Source organism: Electrophorus electricus, chromosome 18 (genome assembly GCF_013358815.1).
Source record: "Electrophorus electricus isolate fEleEle1 chromosome 18, fEleEle1.pri, whole genome shotgun sequence".
NCBI lineage: Eukaryota > Metazoa > Chordata > Actinopteri > Gymnotiformes > Gymnotidae > Electrophorus > Electrophorus electricus.
The window spans coordinates 961,885-973,804 of NC_049552.1; the positions used below are offsets into that span (position 1 = coordinate 961,885).

General features: G+C 40.7%; 1 protein-coding gene across 1 annotated transcript; it reads right to left on the bottom strand.

The window, feature by feature from the left end:
- Positions 1 to 8,710: 8,710 nt before the first annotated feature.
- LOC113569619 (endonuclease domain-containing 1 protein-like) lies at positions 8,711 to 10,195 on the bottom strand. The gene is made up of 2 exons (XM_035536192.1): positions 9,846 to 10,195; positions 8,711 to 9,529 (listed from the first exon to the last, which is right to left on the bottom strand). The coding sequence occupies exons 1-2, from the start codon at positions 10,143 to 10,145 to the stop codon at positions 8,993 to 8,995; spliced, it is 837 nt and encodes a 278-aa protein (XP_035392085.1). The 5' UTR covers positions 10,146 to 10,195; the 3' UTR covers positions 8,711 to 8,992.
- Positions 10,196 to 11,920: the final 1,725 nt, after the last annotated feature.

Consider the following 11,920-nt stretch of genomic DNA (forward strand, 5'->3'; position numbering starts at 1 on the left):
GACGGATGAATGGATGGAGATCGGGTTGCGCGTTAGACTTTTAAATAGAGTCTGCGGTCATCTGATCATCGGCAGACATCCGCGAGCCAATCCGCCCTCGCCCATTGGTCGGGCCCCTGGGCGTGGCCAAAGCTTTTGAATGAAAATGTTCCAAGATTTCACGTGCCGGCAGTCCGGATTTTAACCCTTCCCGCGCCGGCGCAAGGTCTGCCTCGCGCACAGGTTGCGCAGATATTGCACACTTGAGGTGGGAGCTCGGGAGGACGAGCACGAGCAGCTGGTTGTTAACGTGTAGATGTTTGTGTTCTGTACAAACCTGCAATGAAACTTACATACGAATGAAATGAAACTGACTTCGGGTTTTTTCGCGATTCTTTTTAAACCATAGGTTATTTACAGCGAATTCTTTATTTTAAAGGAACCACTACATGACCAAAGTTTAAAAAAAAATACACCCACATTTCTGGCGCACATGGTTTTAAAACAAGCATTCTGGTACCATCTTTGGTTTCGTGTTTGAAACCAGTATTTTCCATACATTGTCTGTTTTACTCACAGGTTTCATTATCATTTCTCGTTTTCTAATAAAGGGATATCGAGGTTACTGTTTCCAATAAACCATTCATTTAGCTCCAATTATAGAAACTTATGATTCTATAATTCAGTACAAAGAATTTGCAGAATAGATACGTTTAAGAGAGCAACAAGTCATTTTTCCTAAGATTCTTCATATTGGCTATAAATAGCCTACTACATACTGTAAGACGGTCTACTGCACTCAGCATATACTGTATACTGCACACTAGTCCCAGTAGTAATATTCAGTATAGTTTCCAGTATGTGACAAATGCAAACCATGCTACGATGTCACATGAACGTATGAAGGTTCCGCCCACTCGTGAAAGAGTCACTGTTGCATGTTGGGATGCAGTCACGTAGTGGGGTACATGATCATCTGGGTATATTTTGTACTGGAGAAATTCACTTGGATATGGTATAGTGACTCAGTATGGAAGTGTTATGCAGTAGGATATTTCAAACCCAGGTGTTATGAAACAGCCATTGTAATAACATGTAGTGGTCTGGATGTCTCAGAGGGTCTGTACTAAATCTGTTTCAAACATGTCTGCCTCTGCATGGGGGTCCCGCACTGTGAAGAATAAACAGGCTCATTTGAGGACTATAGAGCTGTTTTGAGTCTTCATCACATGTGAGAGAAACTTTATAGAAAAAATCTAACAATAATAGAATCACTTTCGCAAATATTGTTTGCTGCATTTAATGAATACAATGACTTATTGCTCCTTTAAGTTGGTTGATTTTAACTCTATTGAATCTGATATTAAACTGCACAGCAAAATTGTAAATACAGATTATGATAGCAGCCAATACCCACACATCCTAATAAATAAACAAATAAATAAATAAATAGATAGATAGATAGATAGACTTGTAGAGTTAGTTATCACACACAACACACAACAAGCTAAACAACATACAGCAATGTTAAAATGTTAATGAAATGTTATAAATTCTCATTCTCTCTCTCTCTCTCTCTCTCTCTCTCTCTCTGTGTGTGTGTGTGTGTGCTGGTTATGTTTTGTCTTCTTCTAGGTTTTACATCACAGCACACTAAGTCAAGAGCAGACTTATTGTCTTGAGAAAGGTCAGAGTGTGCTTGATAAGGAGCTCACTCCAGCTCCCCATGTCTCGCCACCGCCACGGAGACGTCATGGAGATGCCCTCCTGGCCTTCACATGCTTCGTCCTGCCCCATTAACCAGCCACGTTATGCGTAGTAACCGTAGTGGTAACGGTTACTTGGTGATGTATTAAATTGTTTGATGACAGCACTACCAGTAGTCTTTTACATATTATTGCATATAAGAAGTTACAAGTATGTCTAATTTAAATATAATTTGCATAAATACATAAATGCTATTGTTCAAGCTTGTGTGAGAGGAAGACCTGCTTATATACTGATAACAATAATAACAATAGTGACACACTTTATTTTAATGTAGAGAATTGTGCACAGGTGCCAGTGCCTCAGAGAGCTAATCTTGACAATATACACGTCTACACAACATGACTGACCTTTGATTTGCCACATAACTCAGTACAAGAAACCACACGAGCAGTGATTACACTGCTCAACATGGTTTTGCTTCCTGCAAAAAATGGCTGTTAGTTATTTCTGCAACCTGAGTCCAAATATATTCTCAGAATTTCTTTATTACCCTTAGTATTTTTGTTCCAGGACACTCATATGTCATTATGTACACACACTAACACTACACTAACACACACTAACACTACACTAACACACTAACACTACACTAACACACTAACACACACTAACACTACACTAACACAAACTAACACACTAACACTACACTAACACTACACTAACACTACACTAACACTACACTAACACACTAACACTTCACTAACACACTAACATAAACAAACACACTAACAGCACACTAACACACTAACACTACACTAACACACACTAACACACTAACACTACACTGACACATAACTGACACTACACTAACACCACATTAAAATGACACTAACACTACACTAACACACATGAATGCTACACTAACACACTAACACTAAACTAACACACTAACAAACACTAACACACTAACACTAAACTAACGCTACATTAACACACACTAACACTACATTAACACACTAACACACATGAACACATCAACAGTACACTAACACACACTAACACACTAACACTACACTAACATTACACTAACACTAAACTAACACTAACACACACTAACGCTACAATAGCACACACTAACACACTAACACTACACTAGCACATAACTGACACTACGCCAACACACACTAACACACTGACACACACTAACACACACTAATGCTACACTAACACACTAAGACTAAACTAACACTACATTAACGCACACTAACACACATGAACACATTAACACTACACTAACACACACTAACACTACACTAACACTACACCAACATTACACTAACACTAAACTAACACACTAGCACTAACGATACACTAGCACACACTAACACTACACTAACACTAAACTAACATTACACTAACACACAAACACACATTAACACACGAACACACACTAATACACTAACACTACACCAACACACTAACACTACACTAACATCGCACTAACATTTCACTAACATTACACTAACACCACACCAACACATACTAACACATAATTGACACCACACTAACACTACACTAACACTACACTAAACTAAACTAACACCACACTAACACATACTAATACAACATTAACAGTACACTAACACCCCATAGCACTAAACTCACATACACTAACAACACACTAACACAGCAACACTACAATAACACATACTAACACACCATTAACACTACACCATTAACTACAGTACACTTTTATGTCATTATATACAGTGTGGAAAATCAGTACCAAGAAAATTGGAGCCCCTCTGTGTTGGCAGACTATTGCTGGACACTGAAGAGGGACGTTCCTGAGGACAAATATAAGCAAAACTCATACACTGTAGAAGTATGTTTGTACACATTTAAGTGTAATAATAACTACATTTCAAGCACCTTGTTCCTTAATACAAAAAAAATCTAAAAACACATTGAAATTCATCATAAAACTACACGGGCGACCGGTTTCATATTTGGAAGCTAAAAAAAAATATTTATTATTGGTTAGGAACGGATTTCTCCGGTCAACAGGATGCACTGGCTAGAGGTGTCCAGTAGAGGGGGCTATACAAACAGCTAAGGCAACGTGAGTATATTGTACATATGCGTTTACGTCCTCATTTCAGCATAAGGCTAAACCTGTTTTGCTTTCTTAGGAAAGACAGAAGTTACAGGGACCATGAACCAGGTTACAAAAAACAAGTGGAAACAGATTTCATTCACACAGATCAACAATAAAGACGACAAGGAGAAAACAGGGACTGTAGATCCTACACTTGATGTTGAACACAGCCTCAGCCAGCTCTTTAACCAGGTTTAGTAAAGCATTTGGATTTAAAGAAAATCTTTGATTCATTTATCTATTTGATTAATTTAATGATTTAATTTTTTGCCCCCAGCCTCTTCCTTCAACATTTTAGGAAATTTGAGTGACAGTCGGTTCCCACTAAGTGCAGTGAGGGTTTTGTAATCGAGGTTCATGCATGTGCATGTGATATTTAAGAAGCCCTGATAAATGATTTTAAAAAAAGAAGAGAAAGAAAAAATTGCCTCAAGTGTCTCAAGAAAGAGGAGGTTTTGTAGTGTTCTTTAAGAGGAATGGAGGTTGAGCACCTTCTTTCACAATCACTCTTCTAAAAATGACTGGGTGATTTCTTGGCACCTCAGGCAGTTTTTACATAAATGATTTAAATAATATGTTAAATCAAGTTTAAATAAACCTGCATTGCTCCTTCAGCATCCATTCAACAGCACAACTGTACACACATCCCAGCAAACATTTCATCAAAATGAGACTGAGATGATCCTCCTAAATACTTTGTCAAGACTTTTTCTGTGAGAGTAAAGTCTTCAGATGTTTTTCTGTCTTTGCCCTTCAGTGAATAACTGTATTCAAACAACATTCATACAAACATGTTATCTGGGGTGTGTTGATATGAGCTGGACTCTGATATAGGTCACTTTTACATGCCATCATGCCGTATCCGCTTCAGGGTGTTGCTTTGCTTCTCTGATTGGAAAAGACTAGAACTGAAGGCTCTTTTGATCTCAGTGGGAAATTCCAACAATCAACAACTACACAAGTCATATTGCTCATAGCTAAAAAAAAGATGAGAGCACATGAGGGCATGTTCCATTTACACCATTTCCTGTTTTTTAATCAATCACAAACTGGAATTGTTTGTCCATGGAACCAAAAGACTATAATGTCAACAGCTATGCAGTGCTATGAATTAAATCATTAGTCAAACAATTTAATAAATATTTATTCTAGAAATTAGTCATATACATTTATTCATGAGTAAGACTATTATGCAAAGTAGATTAAAGTAAAACAAATCAGAATTTAAGATTAAAGTGAAAAATGACTTCAATAGAATTTGTGATGTTAATGAAAACCCATACAGCATGTGTGCACTTACAGTGACCACCCACAGAGAGCAATGTGTATATCTGTAATTTAATCACTCATTCAAGTTGATGCAGATATTAAATGTATTTAAGAACGTAATTCTCTTGTTTGGAGATCAGAACAGTAAGTTGATCTGTTTGTTCATGTGAAGTTTGACTGACAAAATCACTACAGAGGAACCCACCGACTAAATACACTTTACATACACCTTAAACTGAACACCATTTAGGTAAACATGATTCAGTTTTAAACAACCCTCAATTCAGAATGGAGAATTCCTTGCAGTTGCCAATGCATTTTGCAGTTCCCATTTCAAATACAGTCTTACAAAGGTTCATTTGAAAATGGGAACTGAAAACAGTTAGTGAGTGCTGCTGAATATGTTCACACTAAACCCACACAGCTTTAGACTGCTAGTCAAGCAGTGTGAACATCCTCATTTTAACTAGTATAGTTGTGGCATACAAGTCATGGGAAGAATCTCACTCAGCTTGAAGATACTCCTCACTGCAAAGTCTTTTGTTCAGCTAGCATTCCCTTCACATTTTACACACCATTGTTTAACAGAAACCAAGCAGAGACAGCAGTGTTGGCAACACATTTTATTTAAGAAAGCAGGATTATTTTTGAGAAGAACCAAGAACAGTTTCAGCATCATTTTGCTGAACAGCATTAGCCTGAGTCCTAGTGCTTGACCATCCTACTGAACTGGGTAGGAAGCAATTGGGGTTTACTGTGATGGTAGTAGGAGTGACCAGGCAAGTCCTGAGTGAAGCTGTAGCTGGTTGAGCCACTGGACACACTTGATGGGCAACCAGTGTAGGATAAGTGCACGTCAGAGGATTGCTGGTCCACATTAAAACCCACAGCAAATGCTGGTTGGCTTACACCTGCCTGCATCACAGCATTCTGTCCCCAGCCACTAGAGCAAGTGCCAAGATGCCCTTTGGACAACCCATACATGCTGGATGGGGTCTGACTTGCTGGGTTGTATTGGTTGAAGGTTACAATGTGGGATCCAGTTTGGGGAGGATTTGGGACCCCTTTCTGGGACTGGTCAATGTGCAGTGCAGTCCGGTGGCTCAATGTCTAGCCTGTGTGCCCAACCTTTGAAGGAGAGGTCCCACAAGAGTTGCTGCTGCTGCTGCTTTGAGCAGCATCATTAGATGACTGCTGGCTGGTGGAGGTCGTGGCAGAACCTGTACCGGAACCCTGCAACTGGGCAGACTGGTGGCTTCCTGTCTGCCATGTACTCCCAATCTGAGAATGAGGGGACCCATGGGGGCTGCCTTGTTGTGCAACATCAATGGCAGACTGTTGGCTAGTAAAGACATTCGAACTCACACCGGAGCTGCCATGTTGCGCTGAATCCTTGACAGGCTGTTGGCTAGTAGAGGTCACACAAGACCTCAACCTGGAACCCTCCAGCTGAGTCTGGGCAGTCTGTACTGAAGGCTGGTCATGGCTAGATGTCTGCCAAGCACTTCCAACCCGAGGAGGAAGGGCCCCATAAGAGCCACTGCTTTGTGCAGTATTCCTGGAAGACTGTTGGCTAGTAGAGGTCAAGCCAGAACCCACACTGGAGCCCTGCATTCGGAATTGACAGGTTGCATTGCAGACTGCCAGCCAGTGGTCTGCCCTGTGCCCATACCCTGGGCTGGCAGAGGACCATAGTAGCTGCTTTTTTGTGGAACATCACCGCCAGGCTGTTGGCTTGTAGAGGCAATAGAAGAACCAGGACTGGAGCCCTGCATCTGCGACTGGCCAGTCTGCAGTCTCCATGTCTGCCATCCATTTGCAAACTGTGAAGGAGCAGCCCCATGAGAGCTGCCATGTTGTTCCGTATCCTTGACAGGCTGTCGGCTAATAGAGGTTACACCAGAACTCCAACTGGCGCTTTGGCTAGCTAAGAGTCTGGACGTCAGCTGTGTGTAGCTTTGAGATTGAGGGAAGGGAACATGAGAAGGTTGGAGCTTCTTTGAAGGATGGTATGTTGAGTGGCCTGAGGATGGAGCCCTGTAATCTCCCTGATGGGTAGGAGCAGATTGAACAGACACAGTGTGCATCATGGAACCAGTATACTGAACTGGGAACCCTTGAGTACTAGATACAGAGTCCAAGCTGCCAGAAGATGCCAGACACCTTGTTGAAGTCTGGGGGGTGCCAAGGATACGGTTAGCACTCTACCCCTGAAGCTGAGTTTCACCACTACCAGAAGAATCCTGCAGTTGGGGTTGGGTTACAAGTCCAGGAAATTGCTGGCCACCTTGGAACACAGACTGGTAATACTCAGCAGAGCCGCTTGCAGTCTGTGCACCTGAATCCATTTGACTTCTGGAAGCACTCCTTGACCATCCAAGTCTGACTGGGTTCCAGGCCTTGCTGAGGGAACACAGAGCTAATTTGCTTTGATGCAACACTGGAAGGCGAGCCCTCCATCTTGGTCAGATAAGGTAGGTAGTCTACTTCTTGTGGCTGAGCCACAGAAGCTGATATTGCTACACCATACCAGTGTGGTGCTGAAACTGAAAACAGTTTGTGTGTGGAACATTTTTATTCCATCAAATATTTATTTTCCACATATTTTTTAATTTTATTTTTGAGAATATGATCCACTGAATTAGATCCACTGATATTTCTTTTGTACATCTAGTTTTGATAAAGTTTAGATGTAGGCTGAAGTTGTGGGGAATACAAAATTATCTTTCAGACACAGAATTATGATTAAAACAATATGGAGGATGATTCTCAAAACCTCCTAATATCCTTTTCAGATAAAACTTTTGTCTCACGCTGACCTTATCAATGTATTACACTGACCTTATCAATGTCAGATGGACAGGTCTACTCACTTTAAACAGAGATAAGCATGTAGAAGTGCTCTGTATATTTTAAAGGACCAGGGACCTGATAGAGATCTGGTGGTGGGGGGGCATACCATACAGTTCTGGGTTTGTGGTGGTTCCGCTGAATTATGAACCTTTATAAATCTGTTAACCCTTCATATATCCCTATGATGTACAGTCTACATGGGATTTTTCGCTAGCAGCACACACTATGCCATGTCCCTTTAAAAAGCTGAACAAAGATGGCAGACATCATTGCTGTCACCAAACCGTCTCCCCACTGACTGTGTACATGACACTTCTTATCACACTCTGTGTACATTCCTGTTATTGACACCATTACCCATATACCCCACTGCAAAACCAAATCCAGTGTATGAGAAATGGCACTGTAGAGATGGATGGATGGATGGATGGATGGATGGATGGATGGATAGATAGATAGATAGATAGATAGATAGATAGATAGATAGATAGATAGATAGATAGATAGATAGATAGATGTGGTGTGGTTTACACATTAGATCAGTAGTAAACAATGGTGTAAAAGTAGAAAACGTGAATGCAACATAAACAAAATAAACAATTAGTAATCATAGTTTATAAAATAAATATAAAATAGAATAATTATGCAAATTATGCACAGAATCATATGAAAATGAAGAATGTGAGTAATTGTGCAGTGTGGTGTTCTGTCATCGACCACAGAATAATCTTAGGACTCAAAGTCAGAGCGTTTATTTATTTTGTCATCAGTGTGTAGAGAAAGGGTTAGCAAAATTTTAACTTGACATAAAATTTTAAATCACTTGTTTTTTAAATTTTTCAAAAACTTTTGTTTCTGTATAACTAAGGAAGGAAAATGGCATGTAAACTCTCTGAGACATTAAAGAGGAAATATCAGTACTACAGGACCTGATGTCTCATGTAGCATTGTTGAGCTAATCCAGGCTCTATAAATGCTAAACTAATGCTGTGAACAGCCAAACTCAGGAGTTTCAGAGTTTCTTCAGCACATCCCACCAAACAAAACAAAGTTAATGGCATAAAGTTTAGTCAGCCGTTGTTCCAGGATATTTACAGTCACATTGGTGGGCATCTGGTTGCTGTTGGGGGCAAGATAGCCTCCAGAACTGATGCTCTGGTTGTTGTTGTCAAGGCAACAGTAAGCGCTCCAGAAGTGGCTGGGTACGTTCACTCTGTTCTTAACGAGGATCTTTGTGTTGCCAGTGCTTGGTACCACACCAGTGACCACATAGGCTCTATTCTGAGAGCACTTGGATCTGAAGATTTCCACTACATCACTCTCCATCTTTCTCCACTGGCCCCGGTTAAAAGGGGGGTTTTGGGGGGCGGCGTTGGTGAGGGTGAAGGTGGAGTCAGCACAGCTCTGTTTGTTTGTGTGGAAGACCGAGTACAGATGACCCTTATCATAGCCACTGTTCACGTAATCTTCATTCAGGGCTTGGTTGTTTCCTCTAGGAGGTTTGGGGAGTGTGCTGCTGGTGTCAGATTGCATGTCAGGACCCTTGTTCTGATCGTCAAGCTGGGGGAACAAAGAGAAAATGAAAAATGACAAAGAAAGAAAGAAACAAAGAAGGAAGGATGGAAGGATGGAACCTTGGGTTGATATTTTGGGGTGTTTTATGTGATCTGTTCCCTTGTTATAATTAAACACCTTTTCTTAGTTATTACAAAGAGAAAGGAAACCACATTATGTTTGAAACATTATTGCGTAAATGTAATTGCATTTCCATGTGTTTATTACCTATGTTACAAAGAAAACATCACATAAGTAACACCTAATTATTAAAACACATACTGTGTACATATCTTAACACATGAATTTTAGGCAAACTTACCTGAGGTTCAATGTACCACACATCCATTCTGTTACATGGAGCACGACCTACGTACTCATACGCCGAGTACACTGGAATTCTGTTCGCTGTGTCATAAAGTGTTGCAAATTCAGACATCTTCTGATTAGCTTGTCTCTGACAAATCTGCCTGTACTGATTCCCTGGAAATACAGTCGGAGGAGAAACTTGTCCATTTGGCTTGGCAAAAAACTGTGGGCAGTCTTTGGAAAAATCCAGCACAACCTCACCTACAACTACTGAACTGTCTACAAAAAGCAACAGCACTAGACCGATTTTCATGATTAAAAATCAACCAAGACAGAAGTGAGAAACGCTGTTTGTGGTTGTGAGCCCACCAGTCTGTCACTCCTGACTGAGTGGACTTGGATGGTATTTATTTACATCTGCAGAAGGGGAAGTGTGCTGTGGGAGGGGCTTGATGGACTATCCAGACATACATAGAAATAGTTGGTGATATTAAGCATAACTAATGTTGCTGAAGTCCCAGAGACTACATTAATTGTACAGGCCTTAATGTTCATTTCTGGTTTGTTTGTTTCCTTCTCACATGGATGGAATTGAGTTTGGCTGTTTGTCAAACATTCAAATCCAGCAAATATCCATTTCACACTTTATTTTTGTTTGGAGCCATTGCTATTCCTTTTATACATGTAGTCTTGAAGTTTAGATGTAGGCTAGAGTTGTGAGGAATACAAAAGCATCTTTCAGACTCAATTATGATTAAAATTCTAACATGGAGGTTGATTCTCAAAATGTCCTGACATCCTTTTCAGATAAAATTGTATTTTGCCTTTCCATGAAAATGTATTACACTGACCTTATCAATGTCAAATGAACATGTTTACTCCCTTTAAACAGACACAGCGTGGACGCGTCTCCTCACTTTAAAGAGAGATAAACACGTAGAAGTGCACTGTGTATTTTACAGGACCTGATAGAGATCTGGTGGGGGGGGGGGGGGGGGATGATGTACTGTACAGTTCCGAGTTTGTGGTGGTCCATGCAGAATCCAACAATGTTAGTTGGATATGATGGTGAACATTGTTTTGATATTTAGTTACATTAGAAATCCCACATGAAGTCTAATGCGTCAGTCAGTCATTGTAGTGATGCATGTGAACATGTAGAGTAGCAGCAGGTTTAATTTATTGTATATTCATATATCCTGTGTAGCTGTACCTGTATGATAAATGGCTTTAGTGTCAACTAAACCACTGAGAAGGAGATTAGTAGATGGAACAGGACAGAAGTGGAGGTCCTTGATGCACACCCAAGTGTACCTGGTCACAATATCTGGACTCGTCTTCTTACAAATCCATAGATTTCTGAGCATTAGTATACTTTGTCCCTCAATTCTCTCCTCATGAGAGAGTGAATTCCCTGTGACCCTCCCCACCAATGTTCAATTTATGACTAGTCTTGCTCTGAATGGCAAGTTATGCTGAGCAGTGATCCAGTAACAAGAGCGCTCAGGCAGATGAGGGAACACTGGTGAAGACCACAAAAACCCCCCACCAAGGCATTTGTACACTGCACAAGAGAATTTATTTCAATACAACCGAGTAATTACACAACAGTCACCCAGTAGCATTAGAGCCGATTTACACTTCAGGTAAAGGGACAGATTCTCCTGGTACAATGCAGTACAACATGGCCAACATTAGTGCAGGCAGCAGGGCACGTGGTCTACCGTTCGTTACATGGAGACGTGTATTGTGTAACGGCCACATCACCTACAGGAGAGAAAGGAAAACCGGTTCTTATTCATACTACACAGGCGGACATTCGAATTCAGTTCATATGATCCTTGTCCTTAATTGCATATTGGTCATTTCTATCCAACCCTCTCCCTCATCTTCCATGACGGTTTCGGAAGATAACAGGACTGGTTCTTACTGGGCTGGTAGTAGTCGTAGATCTTCACCACAGCTGGCTTCAGGTTCTGCACTGCTATGTCCTGCTGGATAACCAGAGTGTAGGTCTTGGTCTCTCCCTTCTTCAGCTGGGGAAAAGGGAGACCGATGCAGTCACCATACAAAATGATGGGACAAACA

Excerpts from the sequence above, each read along its gene's own strand:
- LOC113569619 (XM_035536192.1), bottom strand. The coding sequence starts at position 10,145 with ATGAAAATCGGTCTAGTGCTGTTGCTTTTTGTAGACAGTTCAGTAGTT. Across the intron at positions 9,530-9,845 it reads TGTGGTACATTGAACCTCAG|CTTGACGATCAGAACAAGGG; the intron begins GTAAGTTTGCCT and ends TTGTTCCCCCAG.